Raw genomic sequence first — 22,174 nt, forward strand, 5'->3', positions numbered from 1 at the left:
ATGATCACTAAAAAGCCAATTTTATTTAAATTAACTTCCATGTAAATTTCAGAAGTGGGAACACATTGAGGCTCCAGGTTAGCAAAAGCTTTAATTTGGAGAGGGGTGATTTTCTCCTCCACATGAGTACTGCCAGTGGTGCCAGGTCTTACCCTCATCTGCAGCGCATCCTCACACCATGAGTGGTTGGAGACACACATGTACCTGGAGGGGCACCAGTAACACTTCCACTTGGTCGAGAGGCACCTGGTGCACCTGCAATGCCAAAGGTGAGGAGTGACAAGCAGATTTGGAGGTGCTCAGCAGAGCTGAGTCACACAGTGAATCTTCACAGATTGTGTTCAATCTTTAATGTGCCCAGGAAAAAACCCTCCCACCACCAGCACTGACATTTTCTCTCCTTCCACCTGAGCAGGCTGGGAATACGCACAGAGCCACCCGCCCCAATGTGCTGTGAGGGAGGCTGGCTTGGCTGCCTGAGGGTTAACAGAACATGTCTCATACAGAAATATTATTCTTGTTTAAAAAAGCCAGCACGTCCAGATGGCTTGAGATGCCACCAGGACCCTCCTTTGTAAGTCTCTGGCAGCACAGCAGCCACCTTCCTGCCAAATCCTGCCCAGACCCCCCCCCAGCGTCGGGCTGGCAGGCACTGCACTCGCCCAATTAACCCCAGACTGGAGGTCTTCACCACCCAGGCACACGCTTCTGGCCTCAAATTGCTGGATTTGTCCCCATTTCCCCAGTGCATGGCAGCAGGAGTTGCAGGCATCAGAGCCACCAGCATCCTGCCCTGCCACAGCACAGCCCCAGGCAGCAGTTCCACATGCAAATACGGATCACTCACGCTCTTTTTGGGTAAATGTTTCCAGTTCTTTTGCAATCGTAGATGGTGAAATTGGCCTGGATAATATTTTTGCCGTTGACCCGGAGAGCTGTTTTGACTGTCACGTGGTCTGAGAGAATGAAGCCAAAGAACACTGGGTTGCAAGAGCCGCGCTCCTTGGAGCTCACTCTTAGAAGACAAGAGAGACCCTTGGGAAAACAGCAGCTAAATCTGATTTGTTTTCTCTAGGGCTTCCTCTAAGCTGCATTTTAGAGCTTGGACCATTCATCTTGTGCCCTCTGACTTCAAACTCTTCCCTCTTAAATTAACACTTTACAACACCCTTGCCAAAAGAACATTGCAAATTTCAGCAGAAAATTCCAGTGCTTTGTGTGAGTGTTAAGTAGGGAGTTAACGGTTGTCTTTGCATACAGTGGGTGCTAAATGATATCTTCAAAAAAAATGTGGTAATTAAAACTTGTTGGTTAACATGTCTTAAACCTCCATTCACTTTCCCCATGACAACAAACCCAGAGAAAGAGTGGAGATCCCTTTTTTGGCTGCATCGTGCTGCTATGCTTGATTCCCCCACATACAAAAATCGCTTCTGTTTTTTTTCCCCCCACAATTTTGCCATATAAGCAGAGGGACAAGAAACAATGCCTCTTTCAGAATATGTACAATAAATCAGCGCACTGGATTCCTGAAATTCATCTGGACATTGCTGTAACTAACAATACAAAACAGTTAATAATCTTCCATTCTTTGGATTGCTAGGGAGAAAAACAATGCAGCCTTATAAACTTGCTTATGAAAAGTAGGGTTTTCAAAAGGACTGGCTAATGCTTCCCCTACTGAAGTCAGTCATCTTCAATAGGGCATTCACTCTAAGCTTGAAAGATAAAAATTTAACATCTGTTCTGGAAGGAAGCACCACACTGCCCAGAGGAGCAAGGAAGCAGCGCTGACTCTGTCCCTGAGCACTCAGCTCTGGGCAACTCGGGTGCAAAGCTGGGCTGCAAACAGGCAGGGCTGAGGGTGCTCACTGTGCTGCCAGCTGCTGCAGCACGGGCATGAGATAATGGCCAGTTCTGAAAACAGGGAAAACTGGAAGGTGTCAGACTGGCTTTTGGTTGCACAAACAAGGTTAGAGTTTCTCTTTAGGTACACATTTGCTCTTCTTCCTGAATTCCTGAAAAGCACTGCATATTTCAAATGGAGCTTAAGCAAAAGCAATTGGAAGTATCAACAGAGGTAGCAACACATTGGGCTAAACCGGTTTTGTTTTAGTACTTACTGACCTAATGCAGAAACTTTAACCAGATAAATCTCAGTACAGTAAGCATGGAAATGAACTTTTACATCCTGCTCTTTAGAACAAAATCTAGCAGGTTTGAAATACTGCCAATCCATGTGAAGATGGTGGAACGTCCACACTTTAAAGTCGTATGCCCTATGAAATAGGAACAGTTTGGGTCTTTTTTCTCCATATGCATTATCTGCACATACAAGTAGGCATAAAAAGGCCTATGAAAAACTATTTCCATAGCAGTGGTGAGAATGAGTTGAGCTTATATTCCTTCCCATACCTTGGTCTTTTGGAAATGCAGGGTATTTCTGACGTGGAAGTAAACTGCAGTAAATAAATTGGTTTGCATAATCTCCAGCAACTCTGGCTACAGTGCGGATATTATTTCCATAATCGCATGAAATGTTTGTTCCGTTTAGGTTCGGGATAGTTCCATTTATTTGTATTATCAGGACCTACAATTGAGGGAATAAAAAAATCAGTTATTTGCTTAGAAGTTATTTAGCATTCATATTTAGCATGCTTCAGAAGTGTTTCATAGGCTGGGAACTCCAAAACAAGCACACAGCCAGCTGCATGCCCTCATTTTGTGCATTCTGAACTCTAAAAACACTCTAACTGGTGCATTATCAGCTGACACACAAAGTGCCCACAGCACCTGCCTGCCTAGCCCCTGCACAGTCCCCATGGGATGTGCACATGGTTAGAACAACAGAACTATAGAATCATAGAAAAATGATAGAATGGCCTGGGTTGAAAAGGACCAAAATGATCAGTACTTTCAACAACCCTGCTACATGCAGGGCTGCCAACCACCAGACCAGGCTGCCCAGACCCACATCCAGCCTGGCCTTGAATGCCTGCAGGGATGGAGCATCCACAACCTCCTTGGGCAACATGTTCCAGTGTGTCACCACCCTGAGTGGAAAACAATCAATCCTACCGGGTTCTCTTTGTCAGTATTAATCTCAGGCTCCAAAATGGTCATTGAAGGGCACTGCTGCACTCCTTCACTTGCGCTTGCCCAGAAATTGGCTTCTGTGAAGTTCATGCACTCATGCTGCAGAGAACACCTGCAGGACAAAGGGAACAACCGGTGCTTGATTATTCACAAAACAGTTGATAAATACACTGACACCCCTGTGAAGAGCCTGAGACCTTTTGCCTCCATCCGTGCAGTTAAGGAGAAAGCCGCCACATTTGAGCACCTGGTGCCATGATAAGAGCCACTGCAGCCATCAGCACTACTGGGTTTTAGGGAAATCTCTACCTGGAGATCCCTTCCATTGTAATATTCAACAACCCCTTGGTGTGGTCTCTGCCTGCCTCAGAACACCAACACTGCAACTTGGGAACTGAGCAGGCCACGCTCAGCCGAGAACAGGGAAGGGAAGGTGAAATTTTGCCTGACTTCAGTCTGTAAATACTCAGTCTACATTTGTAACTTCCATTTGAATGTTGTCTCCTACCCATAACTAATAACTGCAAGGGTTATAGACATTCTCTAACAGGGTGCTGGGGTTAGCAGTCCCATGGCTGGATGCCTCCAAGATGTTCCTTGCACTGGCAGCTACCTGCAGTGTAGCAGCTACTGTTATATGCTGGCTCAAAAGTGCATCTCATAGGAGGACATGCGTGAGTGTTTTTAAAAGTGTTTATTTTGTGATGACAGAACGAAGACTGGTGGAAATACAAAGCTGCCAAGAATGCCTGTCTGTGGCCTCAAGGGCCAAAGCTGTTGCCATCCCACATCGGACACAGTAGGTCCTACCTGGTCTCCATGGTGCACCACCCGCAGTATGCATCTGCTGCAGCCAGGCACTCTGCACACGTCGAATACTGCTCACAGGCAGCCACCTTCACTCGGGTCATCTGCACAACAACAACATGGTTGCATCCAAATGTTTCATAGTGCCACAGAAATGCTGCACCTGGCTGTGGTGGAGCAGCTGGCAGCAAGGTGCAGAGCCCAGCACTGCTGCAGCCACCAGCACAGAGCGAGCACTGCAGTCAGTGTGACTGGACTGGCCTAGTGCTGCAGCTGCACAGAGCTGGGTTGCTCCTCCTCAGCCAGCACCTTCAGCATCAGTGTGTAATTGGAAAATGATGGGGAGTGACACGACACCTCTCCACTGCCTCAGAGGAGATGGCTGGGGCTGGTTTCACAGCTTCTCCTCGTTTTTGAAAAGCTCCTCAGGCTTGCAGAATCTCCTTTCTTAACCAAATGGTGTTTGGTTATTTACAAACAGATCAGAAAGCCACACTATTTTGAAAACCTTAGTTTCTAAAAAAATAACAGTAGTGCTGCAGGACTGCTCTGCAGACATGCAGGAACGGAAAGTGTACATCATTTTCTGCTTTTTCCTCCTTCAATTTCTGAACACTTGGGAGGAATAACCGAGTCTGGTAACTCAGAGGCCAACAACAGGAGTGCCCTGGCCGTACTCTGCTCCCTGGGAGCCTCCCCAGGTATTGGTGGCACATTAACAGTCTGGTTTGATGGGAAAGGAATAAGCAGACAAGAGCAGCGCAGGGGCTGCTCTCAGAACCTTACTCAGCCAGGAATAAGGTCCTCAGCATAGCCTGAGAGCTGAGAGGAGAAAGTCAGAAATATCAGCTGGAGAGGCATCCTGGGAGTGTTCTGTGAAATGATAATGACCAATCTGTGGGGAATCAGGGCTTAGAAATACAAATGCAACATGTAACGATTGTGGTTGTGCATCTGTTTCGACAGATTAAAATGTAATTCAGGACAAACCACCAGAGCCCAGAGTACTCAGCTCTCATCTTCCTCCCCTGCTCACTTGAGGGAGATGAGCCCGTCTGTTCCTACCTGCTGCAGGCTCACACAGCCCCATCCCCGCTCCACTGGCGGCTGTGCAGGAGCTGCCCCTGCAGAGCCCTCCTGGCAGGCAGCCTTTCTGCTGGGGCTCCCCAAAGCCTCCTCACAGACCGCATGCCATAATTCTCTGTTTTCTATAAAGCAACAGCCTCAGCTTATCTCCACACTCCCACAAGTGGGATCAGTTTAGATATCTTTCACTCTTCCTTTCATCTCACTACTGCAAAGACAGGAAAGCCAATGTGAATAACGGGAATATTCCCTGCCCCAGACAACAGCGAATCATCACAAGGCAGGAAAAAGTCTTGTATGTGTTTGAAGTCACACTGCTCCAGAAATACATCCAGCAAATCCTAATGCACAGCCAGAAGGTGCAGAGACCCAGCCGACACCTCACTGCAACTGGGCACAGCAGCAGGGAAAACTCCATAGCCCACTTCCCACCATCCACATCCCACTGCACTGGCCCCAGTGTCACTGTGCTGCTCGGGGTGGAGGCATGGAGGAAATGGGGCGGGTGATCCCATCCACTGCAGGACTTCTGCCAGCAGCACGGCGGGCATAGGCACTGCATTAGGAAGTGCAGAGGGGTGCTACGACAGCAACCAAAGCCCCCGGATTCTGCTCTGCCCACTGGCATTGCGGCACGTTGTAATGTTCCTGCTTGCACTGAACTCAGTGCTCAAGGCAAGGTAAACCATGCTGCTCAATGGGAAGTGAATGCAGAGCTCACCTGATAGGACGTCATCAGATAGAGGTAGGTGGGATCAGAGGGGTCAAACTGCATGATGGGGTGGACAGGCTCTCCGTAAGCCACTGAGATGGACCTCCGGCTAACAACCCTCATGGCACTGTCCAGGTTAATCTGTAGTGAGAAAAAGCCACTCACTGAGACTATTTCTCAAACACTATGAAGAGAAGATTATTTTTCCTCAGTTATTAACAAGAATCAAGAATGTATCTAAAATCATTCCATATTTTCAAGTGCTGCAGACCTTCAACTGTTTTACAACTTGCAGACATAGAGCTTTATGGCAAAGCCAGCTCTGTGGCACAGGGATGCCACTCCACCAGGAGAAATGCCTCCTACTGAACACATCTCTGGCCTCCCAGTCCCTCTATCTGAAGCAACGGCCCACCTGGAATCCTTACAGCCTCAGGTCCTGATGCAGCACTGCCCACCTACACGGCCACAATGCCGTTCCCATCTCAGCACCACAACGGCACGTGTCAAGTGCTGCTCTCACTGCAACCCTGATGTAAATGGCTTTAGCCTTCAGCCCTCACTACATACATATGTGTGTTTTTTTTTACAAAGAACATTTCACTTCTAAGGCTTAATGAAAAACAGCAGCAATCGGCAATGCAGACATGTAACATGGCTTTCCTCCTCCCTGATTATCTGAAAATAAGTGTGTCACTCATGGCCTGAAGCTTTTATCCCTGCTGGCTCCCGGGGACCAAAGCAGCTGTAGCAGGAGAGCTGCACCCACCTTGCCTCACTAACCACCCATGAGCCACCAGCAGTCATGGAAAAGGCTGTACAGTGTCAGCCCGCTTTTCAGAACCCAGAATGTGTTGGCATTTGACTTGAGAGCTCAGCAAATTAAATGTGGCATTGCCGAGAAGAAATAACAATGGGGCTACACAATTTCACATGACAGTCACTTTTCATCTTAAAACTGAAAGGGAGTGAGGAAAATTCCTACCTCCTTGCTAGGGAGGCAACAATTGTAGGGACCAAGCAAGCCTGCTCTCTCTAAAGTCTGAATTAATTAATTAACATAAGATTAATTAGTTCTTGCACTAGAGCTGCACTGACACATCCTGGTCAGATAGCTAACGCAGGCTGAACACACAATGCTTCCCATGCAGGCAGCTATGGAGAAAGAAGGCAGCTATCATTGGCACTCTTAAAACTTGGCTATCCAGAGCCAAATAATTAGCCTGCAATCACCCACAGTGCACAGAAACCAAGCCCTGGTGCCCACCTCAGCTCTATGCTACTCTTTCCCTCCTTGCCAAGCTCTCCTCTGGTGTCCACTGCTCCCAGCTGCTGCCCCAGGTCCCTCCCTGTGAGCACAGTGAACCCACATTTGTTCTGCCTGGACCCTCCCCAGCACAACACGGAGGTGCTGCTCCTTTAATGACTTTGCTGGCAATAGCACAGAAAATGGCCCCATGAGATGCCCGCCTGCAGACTATCTGATTAATTCCCCACTCCCTGGCAGCCATAATTGCTGCTGGCAGGAGCTGGCCGAGCACTACTTCTGCCCCTTTGCTGTCTTTTCTCAGGCAGCAAATCTAAGTGATAACTCACGCAAAGTATCTTGTATCCCATGCCAAACAGCAAGGACCCCGAAGGTAAAAGGGCTTCTGGTTATGCAGCTGTGTTGCAGAATTAGATTAGAGCTATATGAGTAAATTATCCCAGCAAAGGGGAGCCAGGAGCCTCTCCCTAATGGAGGCTCGGTAGATAAGACTGCTTGCTCTGCAATGGCAGTGGAAGGAGAGCTGTCAGCGCTGCATGGACACACTGTGCTGTGTGTGGCACGCACACCCCCAGCGCAGCACCTGAAGGTGTGCCTGCTCCAACTGCCCGCAGGCAGGAGTCAGAACAGCCACCATCACCCTCTGATCTCTCCCACACTTCTGCCAGAAGCAATGGAAACAAGGGAAGAGATGGGATCCGTTTTCTTCTTTGCAAGCATTCTGATCCTGTATTCCACATAAAGCACTGCTCACTGCAGGCTGACACACAGCAGCTATCTGTCAGCCATGCTTCTCCTCCTGGTCTTCCCCCTCCTCCTCTATGGACTTTTGATGCTAAGAACACACTAAACTGTTGTGTATGGCTGGAATCAAAACTTCTCTTGGCAAACTTCAAGTCCTGAAGTTACCGAAACCCCAGCTCGCCTCTTGGCTCCAGGCACTGTGCTGCTCCGTGCTGCCTTTGGAACACAGCAGAAAATCAACAACTTGGCTCTGGATCCACATCTGTGCAGGACTCAGCAAGGTACTGCCTGGCATTCCCCTACCCATATGGAGTCCTCCAAGGCCCTCAGCTCACAGGGAAAGTTTATTAGAAGAGCCGTTAATAATTAAATGCTGCACAATAACATTTTCAGCACAGGTCTCATCAAGTACATCCTGCTCGAGTGGCAGCCTTGAGCAGTAATTAACATCCACCAGTCACCAGGCAGTGCACGTCACTGCACAGAGCACAGCAGCATCCAATTACCTCTTTATTGCCAAATGAAAGCAGGTGCTAAGACAAACCCATAACACATGCTTCCCATCATGGGCCCGCCACACTGACAGTGGCCACCCTGTACCCCCATTCCCTACCCCCACTCCCACACTTGCCTTCAGGAGTCCTCCGCTGGCAGTGCCCAGGAACACCACAGTGTAGTTGTTGACGCTGGCGACTGCCACAGCAGTGAGGCCGTTGTAGGTGAAGATGGGGGTGGCAGTGATGGGGTTCACGATGGCCAGCGGATGCTGCAGGTGCGCTGCTCCACAGTCCAGCTGCTCCGGCTGCAGCTGCAGGGATATGCACACGTCAGTGGTTCAGCACAGCAGTTCCTGCTCACTAGGGATGAATCTCCAGGCCCACAGAAAACACCTTGCCACCAAGCAGGGAAACGCAGGGCTGCAGCCATTCACAAGATGTTCATTATCTGCATCTAGCTTCTTTTGTCAGCTGGTTGCATTACCCTGGCTGAACTGAAGGTATTTTGGGGCCAGGAGCTGCAATCCTGGCAGAAAGCCCTCCCATGGCGCTGAGTGCCTGGCTCTGCCAGGGGGAGACACTAGGTAGGTATGGCAGCTCTGCAACCACATCAGGTGTGAAAGAGCAACAGCAGAGGAGAAATTATAAGGAGTCCTTATCTATGAATGCAGTCTGTGAGTGAACATTAGGTGTCCATAGTCCACAGCATACAGCTGACCTGACCACCCTGCACTAATTAATTAGTGCCACTATTGCATGACAGCAGCATTTAGACTGACCAACCAACCAGACTGACGCTTCATATTTCTCCTTCCCCTTCAAGATGTACCCAGGATTTATGACTGCTCTCACCCTGAGTCCTCTGAGGTTCTCCTTATGATTTCTACTCAGATGACATGAATGAATTCAGCAGTGCCTGAATACCACAGCAGTCTGGCTGCCGACCATCTACCTGCTGTCACTCCCACAGCAGCTGCGGGGACAGCCAGCACTGCTCAGTGATGGGCATGGAGAGGACCATTACCACATCAGCTGCAGCAGTCGCATCTCGAAAGCTGCAATCGAGCTGTCACTCTTGCAGGCACTGGCACACAGCTACAGGCCAACAAGGGTGGGAATGTGCAGGCTGGTGCTAGCTGAGGAGCAGCAGCAACCACAACCCTGTCTGAGAGAGGCACACACACCACACCAGGCAGCGCTGATGGAGCTCAGCCTGCAGCCCAGCGCCAATCACATTTTATGCCCTGCTGAAATCAGCCACACTGTGGATATCCCACCCAGAGCAGTAACCAGGAGCATCACTGAGGCAGAACAAATGCAGGGATACTGGACTGCATGCTTCTATCAGGCAGAAGCTGATGAGTGCCCTGTTCACCACATCCCTTCCTGGGCTGAGCTCACCAGTCCTGTACCTGAATTCCTGATCAAATCACACTGCCTGCAGCTCTCCCCTCAGAGCCCCCAGCCCGGATCAGCTCACAGCCGCAGGTCTGGGGGGCACAGCAAGCACAGCCCTGCTCAGCCCCACAGGGATGGATGGGCCCAAAGCTGCTGCCTGGCACAAATGGGAGCAAGACGGAAGGCCCAAGTGGCAGACACAAGCAACTGCTAAATGTGTTTTGTAGCTTTATGGCACTTCATTCCATTAAAAAATAAAACTGCAGCCCAAATTCTCAAGTGTATATGTTTCCCTCTGTAACTGGGCAACACAATCTCTTCCTGCTCTGCGCAGAGTATGGCAAGCCATTCATTTTTCTGATTTAATGGTCTCTTTCACTCACAGCCAAACCTTTAGAAAGGCACTTGGTTTTACTAATTTATCCTGGGGACACATTCCCAGCTTCTCTTCACTACTCATTACCAACACCTGTGAACCAAAGACCTGTGGGCTCCTTCTGCTGGGTCATGCCACCACAGCAGCTTCGTGGGGCACAATGGAACTGCTCTGCATGCAGATGGCTGAAGCCAATGGAAGTTCCTTATCTGTCATCTCCACCTGTTTATAAATCATGTTTACAGACCCAATATAAACGCAAAGTGTTTTTTGTGGTAAACAGGATGTAACTATTGTAAAGCAGGCCAAGCATTATTTTGGTCACAGACATCCTTCCTCTAAAACACCTTTCTGTTGATGACATCAGCTCTTCTGAAGGACAGGAGGAGACAGATGGTGTTTCCCTCACTTGGGATCCCGGGTGGGGTGACACAATATGCCACTTCTATCTGTAAACTGCAGCACCAAGGAGATATTTTAGCTCTGTCATTTTAGAGTAAACAGGATATGACCAAGTCACATCCTCACACAGGCACCAGATGATCACACTGCAGCTTGGGAAATTTCACTTAAAAGTTGTGCTGGAAAGGATTCTTGATACAGAATGAGTACAATTTTGCTCCATCTTAAACCAACCTGACCTACCCTGCAGCAAGGAAAGGAGGAACAGAAGTTTTCTCCCCAAGCCAGTACCTTTCTGTCATCTGCATCTCCAAATTACTCCATGAGTATTTACTGCATTTCCACTACAATCTACAGATATCCTCAGCAACCAACAGAAGTACTTGGGGGAGGTAAGACTCAGCTCCCTCTGCACTCCAGCCATTGGCCATGCCATTCTTGTGCCCTGCAGGATCCATATGGGTGTGAGCTACTGCCAGCCCTCAGCCAGCCCAGGCTGAGCCATGCCAAGCAGGGCACGTGTGTAATTCCTATAACACTGCAAATCTGCTGCAAATTAATGTAATCCAAGGAGCATCAACTAGGACGACAGTTGCTGGATTAACCCAAGTGTGACCAGAAAGTCAAAGCAGGGCAGAGATGAAAGCTCTTCAATCACATCAGAGCTCAGGCACTAAACTGTGTTCATGGTGCAAGTTCAGCCCTTTTATCCCAGGCCTAAACCAGCACCAACCAAAGCAGCGATGTGCCAGGCTATTCCATCAGCAGGCCCCAGCCCTGTGCTGCACCCCAGAGGCAGGCTCAAAGGATGTCAGTTTCGGAAGGAAGTCTGCTGGAAACAGAAGGAGGAAGAGGAGTGGTGAGGCAGCGCTCAGGAAATCTATGGAACTTACTGATTTCTGCATCCTGTCTTTGTGACCTTAAAAATAGTTCTTAAGCAAAGATGGAGTTTATTTCTTAACCAAAACCAGAAAAAAAGCCCTGCAGCTTCTGCTTTCAGCAGAAAACCCTTCCTTGCCACACCTCAGAGCCACAAAACTGTTTCCAGTGAAGCAGCAGTAGCATGCCCACCCCTCCAAGCATCAGAGTGGATTAAAGCATTGGCTCCCAACATGCCAAGAGTCCTGGGAAAATGACACAGCCAGCATTGGATAATCCGCTCCAAACTTGTTGATTTGTGGGACTTAGAACCGTCTTTATAGGCTCAAAATTTGGCAGCTGCTTCCACACAACTGACATTTTCAGGCCATTACATTCTGTGATAAAAGGGCTCAAGCCTTATCTCCTGTATTCCTCAACATAAACCACTGGACTCTTATGAACATGTAGATACGAGTCAGGGAAATCTCTCATTGCAGACAGAACACCAAAAATAATTCAGATATGTCCGGAGAAAATAGCATAGAAGGGCATGGATTCAGAGTTGAACAGGGAGAGAAATGTGGAGATACTGCATGGACACGACCATAGAACAGGCGGTGTCAGAAGCAGTGCAGCTCTCAGTTGCATTGCAAGGACAGAAAGCTCAAATGCTGCTCTGTGTCCAGCAGCACTGGGCTTAGCCAGAGCCCCTCCCCAGGCACAGCTATTCACTGCAGAGCCCTCTCAGCTCTGACAGCAGTTTGTACACACAATCACGCATTTATCTGTCTGAGTGTTGCAACCAGAGCTGTCAAATACAGGCTTGCAGGATGCCTGGAGGAAAATGTCATCCTCCAAAGAGGACTCCGCTGTTCAGGCACTTGAAATGTAAGCAGTCTCTAATTGTAGTGCTGCTGCAAAGGTGACCATTATCAGCTCCTGTGACCACCCTGGTTTTAAGGCAATAAGGCAAACCTGTGCACTTTTGACCAGTGGAGGCTCTTAGGCTGAGCTCCCCCCATAAAATTAATCACACACACCATGCAATCAGCATCCCCACAGCACCACAGATGTCCTTAAAGAAGGCTTAAGATGATATTTGCACCTGGTTTTGTTGTTCACACAGGCTGCAAGTCTTGTGAGCAAGGAAGCATCAATGCTGCACTCTGCACGATGCCACCCACCCCACAGTGCCATACCTGGCACAGCACCACTGCCAGCAGGTAACGTCTGCCCAGCTGTTATCCCCAAGGGTCTGAAGCGTGCAAGAGATCACATGCAGCTCTTGGAACACCTCTGCCTGTTTGTGCCCTGGCACAGGGCTGACAGCCCTCAAAGCACTGCTGTGGGTCCACAGCCCCCAGCACCAGCCATGCTTGGTGATGACTTTGCCCATGTTTTGTGGGGAACATCCCTCACGCTGCTGCATCTGTGCAGTGTGTAACACTCACACCACCAGCTCTGCTCACAGCCCAGGCTGCTCCTCCTCAGCAGGAGCTTTCCAGCCATAAGTTGGGAAAGTTAACGGCTTCTTGAATTGCAGTAATTGCTTATGAAACGCTATCAACAGATTCCCTCTGTCAAACCCCCATGAATCACCATTCCCTTGACAAACAAGCATTCACTGTACCAAAGCCAGCGGCAGCCAGCAGAATAGATGTAGAATTTGCTGCACAGACAAATGACTGTATCAGTTCCCCAGTTCCTGCCCTCTGCAGCAGACAAATGTCACCCCCACACCAAACAGCGTCCCTTTGGCTCCTGCACAGCTCCTGATGCCTGGCAGTTTTTTAGCCTCTTCCCTTCATTTTTCATTTACCAGATTACTTTTGTTTTCCTAGTTCTCCCCTCTCCTCACTCCTGACTGCTTCCTGCCAGCTCCTGACATCCTCAGTGTCACTCAGGGAGTTCACCTGATGGAAACAACTACAGAGTTCAGAGTAGTGTCCCCAGCTTAAGGAAGCAGAGCAAACAATGAGTGAAACCAGGTGGGCACAGTGACAAACGTCATGGGAAAGGCAGGCTGCAACAAGCACCATAAACAAGCATTCTCCTGGGACTTCTCATCCCTTTACATATGCTCTGCAGCTGCACAAGAATCAGTCATTATTTGTTATAAGCAGAAGAAAGAGGTGCCAGTGTCACCAGTGCTGCCTCTCCCTGGTTTCAGGAGGAGAGCCAAACGAAGGTCCCCAGCAGCCCACCAAGACCAGCTCTGTCTAGAGTTCACTGCACACCCACCCCAGGACACCACCATAACCCCATACACTGCAAGAAGCAGAGAAACAAAGGCTGCAAACTGCACCTCCTTGCTGCTACCAGGAAGATCAGTCACGTTTATGGTGCTGGTCCTTGTCCTGCATTAAATAGAGTGCTTCAGATTAAACAGCCACATCCCCACAGAAGGGGCAGGCAGCAGGACTAATGAACAACAGGCTCCAGGGGGGCTGTCACAGAACAGTGAATGCCAGAGCAGACAGAGGTCGCGTGGCCATCAGATTCCCTCATTGGGAGTGCTGCTCCTCTGCCCTGTTCTGCAGGGACACAGAGCAGAAACCACCACCTACTGCCTCCACCACAGGGTGTCCGGCTGCTGAGCACAGGTGAAAGTCTTTGCTAAATTACTGGGAATAAGATATTTGCTTTATTCAGACTGCATGTTGTGAGGAACTCTTTCCTTGGGAGAGAATCTCTTCCACTACTCAAGCTGTATTTCTCATGTATGCTTGGCTTTGTCTTCAGGAAACAATTTCAAAAGCTCCTTTCTACAGGAAGGAGTCTGGAGTGAGCACTTCGGCTGCTCTATCATCAGAGGCTACTTTTCCTTATAGCTGCTGCTCACACTCAGCACTTCACACCTCTAGTGCTCTGCACAGCTGTGCTGAAAAACGCATCCATTAGGGTAACAACTTCTACCTAACATCATCAGCCTTTTCATGTGCCAGTTCAAATCTATTTCAGTCAGCAATAGCTTATAGTAAATGTTTTTCTGTATTCTAATTAGTTCTGCCAAATCAATTAAGCACTGAGATAATGAGCAGAACTTCATTTTTCTTTTACACATCTTCAGTAAAACCTGAATTCTCTCATACTCAGCGTTGCCCCCACTCAGAACAGCCATGCCATAAGGGACACGTGCTGCTCCCAAACATGCCTTTACACTCCTGCCTGCATTTCTGGACTAAGGCAATCCAAGTAACAAGTTGCATAACTCTCACTGTGCTATAAACTTTCCTCAGCTCCCTTCTAAAGCAACAGCTTTAGCACACTCCGTGTTTCAGCAGCTCACTGTTGCTGGGATATCCAGAGGTGGCTCATGTCCTCTCAGCCCATTAAATGCTGGCAGCGGCCAGCAAATAGTGGGATGAAAACCTGAGGGCTGGAGGGGTTTTCCTCCAGAAATAAGAGATATGATACAACATAATTATTTAAATAGAGATGAAGTAAAAGGAGGAACACAAATTCTAAATGTCCTTCAAATAGCAGTCAGGCACATATAAGCAGAACCCAGACTTTGAGGCAATGTTGCTTCTGGGTTAGAACTAAAATACCAATGCTCCAGCACTACTAATAACACTTGTGAGAGCAGTGACCCTCAGCTGGGGCAGCCCAGCTCCAGCAGCAGCCCAGCCCCACGAGGCTACCGCTGGTCAAGGTCATGCTGTGAAGGAAGGACAAAGTGGGGCACCACAGTTTCAGCCCCCAGCACAGGTCTCTACTGGAGTCTCCATGTGCTGCCCAAGTGGATGAGCCCTGCTGATGCTCAGCAGGCCCTGAGTCACAGCCACCACAGCTTTGGGACCCACAGGTCATACCAGCCCAGCATTTCTGCATAGGCTCTTCCCAGTTTGGTTTAATTCAGGCACACTCAGCACACAGCATCCAGCAGAGCTGCTGCCCAGGTGTGTGACCCAACAACAAGACTCCTCCACTCAGAAATAAATTCTGCCACTCTCTCTGAAGTGGGAGGTCGCTGCTGAGAGTCTGCCACCTCCCCCACCTGCTGCAAGATGTTACATTCCTATTGAAAGGACAGCAACTTTATCAATCCAGCAAAAAAAATAAAACTATAAGCAAAGCCCTGGGCCAGGTCATCCCCCATCACACCCTATCCTGAAGACAGCAGCTATGAGTTTTGATGCTATCCATCACCTCAGTGCTGTGAGCATGTGCCAAGGGCCAGCCATGCACCCACAGCCCTCCTGCTGGGCAGCCACAAGTGCAAGCCCACAGGACCAGGCTGCACTGCTGTAGGCAGCATGAAGCAGTACTCAGGAGCTTCTAATTGATTTCTTCCAACCACTACAGGTTCCAGCCTGCCCTGTGTTTGTAATAAACGACCTCAGCCAGGGGCTCAGCCTTATTATACTTCAAGTGACTTGCTGGAAGAGGCCATCAGACTGAAATGTCACAAGTTTGCTGTTGCTACAGGTCTAAATAGATGCCCACCAGGAGCTAGGAGGCAGGGCTATTAGTGCCATCCACACCTACAGGTGCCACACTCACCTCTGCCCTCAGCCCCACTCATCCCCCCAGCCCAGGTCTGAGCCTGACATCCCATAAAGCCATACAAAGCTCCATAAGGTTCTGCTCTGGCCCAAACCTCCACAGGTGCACGGAGGTCCCTTTGGCTGCAGCTGCCCAAGCCAAGGAGGCTGTGATGGAAATAGGGATGGGTGGGAAATGACTGCTTGTAAGGCACCAGCAGCAGAGATCACAGCCCAGCATCGCGTTGCAGTGCTGTGCGACACCACGCTCTGTACAGCACCTCCACACGCAGCACCTTCTGCCAACAGCAGTGACCCACAGTGCTGCAGGAGCTCCTCTTTATTCCTAATGCACAAATTAAGTGCAAATTTCCAGCTTCCTCTCTGTGGGTAATCCCCCAGATTTCTGTGAGTAGACGGAAGGTTAGATCACAATTATTTTCATGCTTGGAATCTCTAAATTAGTATAAACCAGCACTTCAAAGTGGCTCAGCTCCTATAAAGCCCAGTCCCACAGAGGCGCTGCAGTGTTTGGACACGGTGGATGTTTTGTCATATTCCCATGTGGATCTGATCTTTTTCTTTGAGAACATTTCTGTACTGCCTTCAGTCTGCCAGAGCTCACAGGCACTGGGTGCTTGGGCAGGCCAAGGAGCTTGCCAAGGAGATAGTTTTATTTAACCACCCCTCCCAGCAAAGCTCACTGGTGGTATCTCATCAGCACACCACAGAACACTGTGCTTTATGAGCAGGCAGGATCTGACACAAAGCCACAGAGCCAGAAACTCAAGAATTAGCACCGAAACATACTGTTATCTCATGCTGCCATGCCCAAGTTCTTCAGCATAGAAAACAAACAGCATTTTCAGCTTTTTTTGGTGTTGCAGAGTCCAAAACATTTCCCAAGAGATCCCCAAGTAGTACATCTAACCCCAAAGAGCACCACTCTGCCTCCTCTCACTGCCTCTCAGAGGGCTCAGGGAGTTATGGGCGTGCAGCAGGCCAGGCCCAACGCACAGGGTGCAGTCAGCAACTGCTGCAGGGTTGTGGACAGGTGCTGATGGGCATCCATGTTCCTCCTCCCTCCCAAGGCTCAGGCGGCCTGACCCAGGCCCCAGCTGTGCAGCAGCTTTACTCGTACCATTTCACACAGGGGTCCATGTAGCCACATGTTAGAGACTAGCACACTTTGATACACACTTCATCACAGAGAGCTATTTCTGTTGTGAGAAAGCAACCCCAGAGCTCATCCACTCACTGCAGCGGGAAAACAACCTTCACTGAGGCAGGATATGCCTCTGCACCACTGAACCAATAGGCTTTAGAACATTGCCCTGCTGCATTACCAGGGCTGGAACACAAAAAGTACCTCCTTGTTTTCAAGGCAGAAATGTTACATTTTTGCACCACAAAGAAACACTACAACTCTGGACACTGCCACTCTAGGGCCTGAAAACAAAAACAAAAAAAGCTTGTTAAATGATGGCAATTCTAATGAGTAAGGAAAAGGCAAGAGAAGAAAAAAGGCAAAACAAGTGAAAGGTAGTCCCTGTGCTTGGTAAGAAGGTTTAGTCAGCAATTTTAGAGGAATATGCTTCAAAGAAAGCATAGAAATGTTAAGTGTGAACAAATATTAATAGTACGCCTCACTTATACCTTGCCATACTTGACTTCAAAGGCTCTCAAAGTAGCTTTACAAATGTAATGCTCCATTCTATGTGAGTCAGGCTTATGAATAAGAGGAACAAATACAGGAGTGTGCCACAAATCAGGAGACACGAGCATATGGTGACATGACTGCTCAGGGACAGCAGTGCCACACTAGTGCCAGTACGGACCAGAGCCCACCTTCCCTGCCCAACAGCTCAGCTGTTGTCTCCACGTAAACAAACTTCTTTGCAGCTTGACCTTATTGCAGAGCTGCAGCGAGCAGATTTTTGCTGGCTTCTAGAGGGCTGGAGGCTCAGCACTTTCCAGCATGCTCCTCCAGCCTGCGCACACCTGACTGCCAGCCCTCCCAGCACAGACCTCACCAGCACGCTGCCTCTGTCCTCCAGGTCATCCTCAGCCCACAGGGAGCTCGGTGGAAAGCAACCACAAGCACAGCTCAGGACAGCAGCACGGGACAGTCCCAAGGATGGAGAAAATCCTCATTTCATTGCTGAATCTCTTTGGAATGAGCTGTTTGAATACCTCACTTGGTATCATAAATGTTGTATGTTGGAGTTATTTTCCACACTAAACAAAGTTTAGAAAAATACTTTTGTTTCCTGACCATGCACGAGTGCAGAGGAAGCTCTGGGGAACTGGGTGTCTCTGTGTCTCTGCCACTGAGGTTCAGTTAAAACTAAGCCACTACCTCCGCAGAGTTCCCACCTCCTTTCAGCTGATGGAACCACCACAGCCAGGCATGGTGCTGAGCTCACGCTGCAGGCTCTGAGCTTCAGTCACGGCCAGCAAGACCCGTGAGTGTCTCCTGATCTATGAATGGGATTCCTGACTGCCTGTGGCTCCTTGGAGAGCCGTGACCATGCCAGGACTTGGAGCCTAAGTCCCAGCGGTAGGAACTCAGAAGACAGGACAGCTCCCGGACTCCTTGGCTGTCAGGCAGCTCGTATTTTGCCACCGGGGAAAAACTACCCAACTTTGCCAGAGCAGGTCCACGAACCAGTGCATTAAAGATCACGTATTTTAACACGGCATGGAGATGCCACACTAAACACTTTGGTTACCATGGAAAACCTTTCTCTTTGCCACTAGCGTTGCTCGAGGAAGCCTCAGCCCAAACACTCGATCTTGCTTTTGAAATCAAACAGATGTTTTTAAGATCTTTGATGGAGCTGATTTATGCATCCTTCCCAGAGGGCGGGAAAAATGCAGTGTTAAAACAGCTTTTTTCCTCTCTTCCCCACGCCCCCCTTCCAAAACACGATACGTCCTTAGTGAAAGGGCAAACAGACATCGTTATCCGGCCTTAACGTTTTCGTTCACTCGGTAACAGATCGTGGCAACAGCAAACTTTTACCCCAGCCGCAGCACGGCGGTGGGTGCGCGGGGCCGTCCCGTGGGAAAGGAGCGGCTGCTGCTGGCGGCGCTCCGCGATCCGCATCCCCAGCGCCGGGAGCGCGCGGAGCCGTGAGTCACCACGAGTCCGTCCGCTGGGGACGAGGACCGTGGGAATCGACCTTCCCCCGGCTCAGCGGCCACAGCCGCGCCGCGCACACTCTTCTCTTCAGCGCGAACTCGGTTACGGGAGGAAGGAGCCCTCCCGGCTCGGTCGCGGCCACCGGGGCGGCCGACAGGACTGGTGGGGCCGCTGCCCCCGAGTTGCAGGCGGACCGACAGCGGCAGAGAAGCACGCGGCGCCTCGCGGCCCGGCCCGCCTCAGCCCGCCCCGTCCCGCAGCCCGCCCGGTGCCGGCAGGTGCCCGCGCAGCCCCACCTGGATGTTCCTCTTCTCGCAGGCGGGCCCGGTGCCCTGCACCACGCTGTCCAGCACCGCCACCATCCCCGCGGCCGGGCTCACGAAGCAGGAGTTGCGGGCGGCGCGGATCGTCTCCTCAATCTCGGCGAAGCGGAAGACGCAGAGAGCGGAGTGCGGCCGCCCGCCGCCCGCCCCGACGCGCTCGAAGACGCCGAAGAGAAGCTCCTCCTCGGCGGGAGCCCCCCAGGCGGCCCGCGCCGGGAACACCGACACGAGGCGCGTGAAGGCGTCGGCGGCGCCGCCGCAGCGCAGCCCCAGCTGGATGTAGGACTCGGTCAGCTTCTTGGGCTCGCCGCTGCCGTTGAGCGTGGCCTCCGCCGCGTCGCCCAGGCAGATGCGGGCCAGCAGGCTGTGCGAAGGGCTCTCCTTGTCGACCGCGTTGGCCTCGCTGTTGAGCGCCAGGTAGGCGTAGGGGCGGCGGGAGCGCTGCAGGAAGGCGCGGACGAAGCTAAGCTTGTGGCGAGCCTTGGCTCCCTGCTTGATCTTGAAGATGTTGTCGTCGGAGGGGTTGATGTCGAAGGTGAAGAGCTTGGCCAGGTCGCCGCGCGCGTTGAGGGCGCGGATGGCGATCTCCGGCGTGTTCTCGAAGCGGTGATCCTCCAGGCTGCTGTTGCGGGGGAAGAAGGGGCTGCCGAAGCCCGTGTAGGTGGCGGCCACCAGCAAGCGCGCGCCCCCCCCGCCGCCGCTGCCCCGCCGCAGCAGCAGCCCCACGGTGGAGGCGTTGGGGTGGTTGGCGGCCACGTTCAACATGCTGGGGAACACGGCCAGAGGGTCGCTTCCGCCCGGCGGGAAGCGCACGGCCACGGCCGAGATGTTGGCCATGCTGCGGAGCTGGCAGAGGCCCTGGTAGATGGAGCCGCAGACGACGAGCACGCCCTGCTCGGGATCGGGCTGCAGGATCTTGTTGTAGTTGTTGGTGAGCACCTTGGGGTGCTCGCAGGAGGCCTGCGGCAGCTGCGGCGCGTGGCACAGCGGGCTGTCCAGCACCGGCCCCACGGCCGCCTCCGCCTGCAGCGCCAGCTCGCCCCCCGACAGCTGGAAAAGGCGGTTGACCGCCGCCAGGTAGACGCGAGAGCCGGGGCCGTCCAGCGCGAAGTTGTTGGTGGGCGTGGGCGAGACGAATTTGCGCTGCACCTCCAGGCCGGCGGCGCCACCGGGCAGCAGCAGCGGCAGCAGCAGCAGCGGCAGCAGCGCGAGGGGCCGTGGCTCAGCGCTCGCCGCCGGATCCATCCCCGTCCCCGCGCCCATCCCGCCGCGCCGCACACTGCATGAGCCCGCGGCGAGCGGCGGGAGGGGCCGGGCCGCTTCCTGCGGGGGCAGCACGCCCGCCGCCGAGCGACGCCCGCGGGAAGTGGCGGCCGCGGTGGTGCGCGGCGGGGCGCGCTCACGGCCGCACCTCCCTCCCTCCGCCCGCCCCCGTCTCCGCCCTTCTTGGCGTTCCTCGCTCCTTTCTTATTTGGGGTTCGTCATGTGAACGTGATTAAGTTGCGGATGTTTTCCCCGCGCCGCGGGTCGTCTCCGCACCGGGTAGGGGCGCAGACGCGGTGACCCTCCGCCTCGGGCGCGGCTCTTCTCTGCCCTGCGCACCTTTTTCCATCCGTTTTCGCGTTGGATGGGCGGAAGGCTTTGGAGGGGCGATGGGAGGCAGCCCCTATTCCTAGCGGCGCGTCGAGCGGGAAGAGGCAGCCGGGGGCTGTCGGTCCCGTCCCATCCGGGCTGCTTGGGGGCAGGGGAGCCCAGTAGGGAAGCGGGGCCCCGTTAAGCCGCCGCTGCCCCCGTTCGGTTCGGTCTTGCCGGGAGCCGGCAGCCACCGCGGGGAGAGCCGCCCCACCCCCGGGGGAAGTTTTGCCCGCGCGTTGCCAAACACGAGAGTTCAGAATAGGACCGTGCATCTCCTCTGCCCTCCATCGGGCATTTCAACTGTGGGAAGAGAGAGGAAGAAAGAAGCTTTAATATTCCTAAGTTCCACCCACTGAAAACCCATAGCGGGAGAAACGGCTCCGAGATAGCGCAGCCTCTGACCCACCCTTCCTTATCGCCGTGGGAACGCTCTGCTCGGGCGGCTGAAGGCCTAAAGCTGCATCTCCGCGATTCTGTCCCAAGCTGGGATGCTCGGAGCCGGAGGGGCTCGGCAGAGAGACGTCGGGGCGGGAGGACCGGGGGCCTTGGCAGGCTGCTGCCCGGGGTGCTCGTCTCCTTGTAGGTCGGAAACGAGCGGGACACCACACGGAGGGACCGCGGCTCGTGGGGTGTCACAGACGGCTGGGGGGGAGGGGGAGGCCACAGGTTGGTGTCGCCGCACCCCGCGGGCGCTGGGATCAGTAATAGCTGCGAGTACGAATCCTCGTCCGATCGCAGCGCCCGCGGAATGCGGACCAAAGGAACACCAAGGGGAATGCTGTGGTTTTGTTTTTGCCATATGGCGACAGCTGTACCGCTGTTATGGCACAGGTAACCCTGCAGCAGGGGCTTCTCTCCGCCCACAAACAGCCGGCAGCGTTTAACGCAGGGCTGGCAAACTGAAGCTCCGTTTGGCGAGGAGCAATCTCCATCCTGCCCGTCCTCATGGTGCTTATTTCCATTTATACAAAACACGTTAGCAAAGCTGATGGGAATTCTGCACTACTTCTGTTCTGGAGAGGAAAATCCTCTGTTGTTGTCTAATCTCATTTCTACACCTGCCAGTTTTCCTCACCCCCTTCCTGTCCTCCTTGCCCTCGTCAGAGCACTCATTAATACACAGCTGCCTCAGCTATGCCGTGTCCACCAAAAATGTGCATTAAATTAAATGCTGTGCTTTCACCCTATCTAACTCATTGTCTCTGCTGATCATGTCATTAATTAGTAGCATTATTAGCTAGTTGTGAATGTGGGGCTCCTGCTTGTTTGGTCTCTTTAAAACTACAAGTTAACAGTATTTAAATGTGATTGTGTCTTTAATTACATAGAAATAAACCT

General features: G+C 51.8%; 1 protein-coding gene across 1 annotated transcript in view; it reads right to left on the reverse strand.

Moving 5' to 3' along the window:
- The window catches only part of PLXND1 (plexin D1), a 63,051-nt gene extending 42,477 nt beyond the window's left edge, over positions 1-20,574 (reverse strand). The window contains exons 1-8 of the mRNA XM_015874847.2: positions 19,175-20,574; positions 8,344-8,520; positions 5,711-5,842; positions 3,907-4,007; positions 3,079-3,208; positions 2,416-2,590; positions 848-956; positions 153-255 (exon numbers count right to left, since the gene is read on the reverse strand). Coding sequence (XP_015730333.1) covers positions 153-255; positions 848-956; positions 2,416-2,590; positions 3,079-3,208; positions 3,907-4,007; positions 5,711-5,842; positions 8,344-8,520; positions 19,175-20,464 — 2,217 coding nt within the window. The 5' untranslated portion in view covers positions 20,465-20,574. The remainder of the gene's footprint in view (positions 1-152; positions 256-847; positions 957-2,415; positions 2,591-3,078; positions 3,209-3,906; positions 4,008-5,710; positions 5,843-8,343; positions 8,521-19,174) is intronic.
- Between the last annotated feature and the right edge of the window lie 1,600 nt (positions 20,575-22,174).

This window comes from Coturnix japonica, chromosome 12 (assembly GCF_001577835.2).
Source record: "Coturnix japonica isolate 7356 chromosome 12, Coturnix japonica 2.1, whole genome shotgun sequence".
NCBI lineage: Eukaryota > Metazoa > Chordata > Aves > Galliformes > Phasianidae > Coturnix > Coturnix japonica.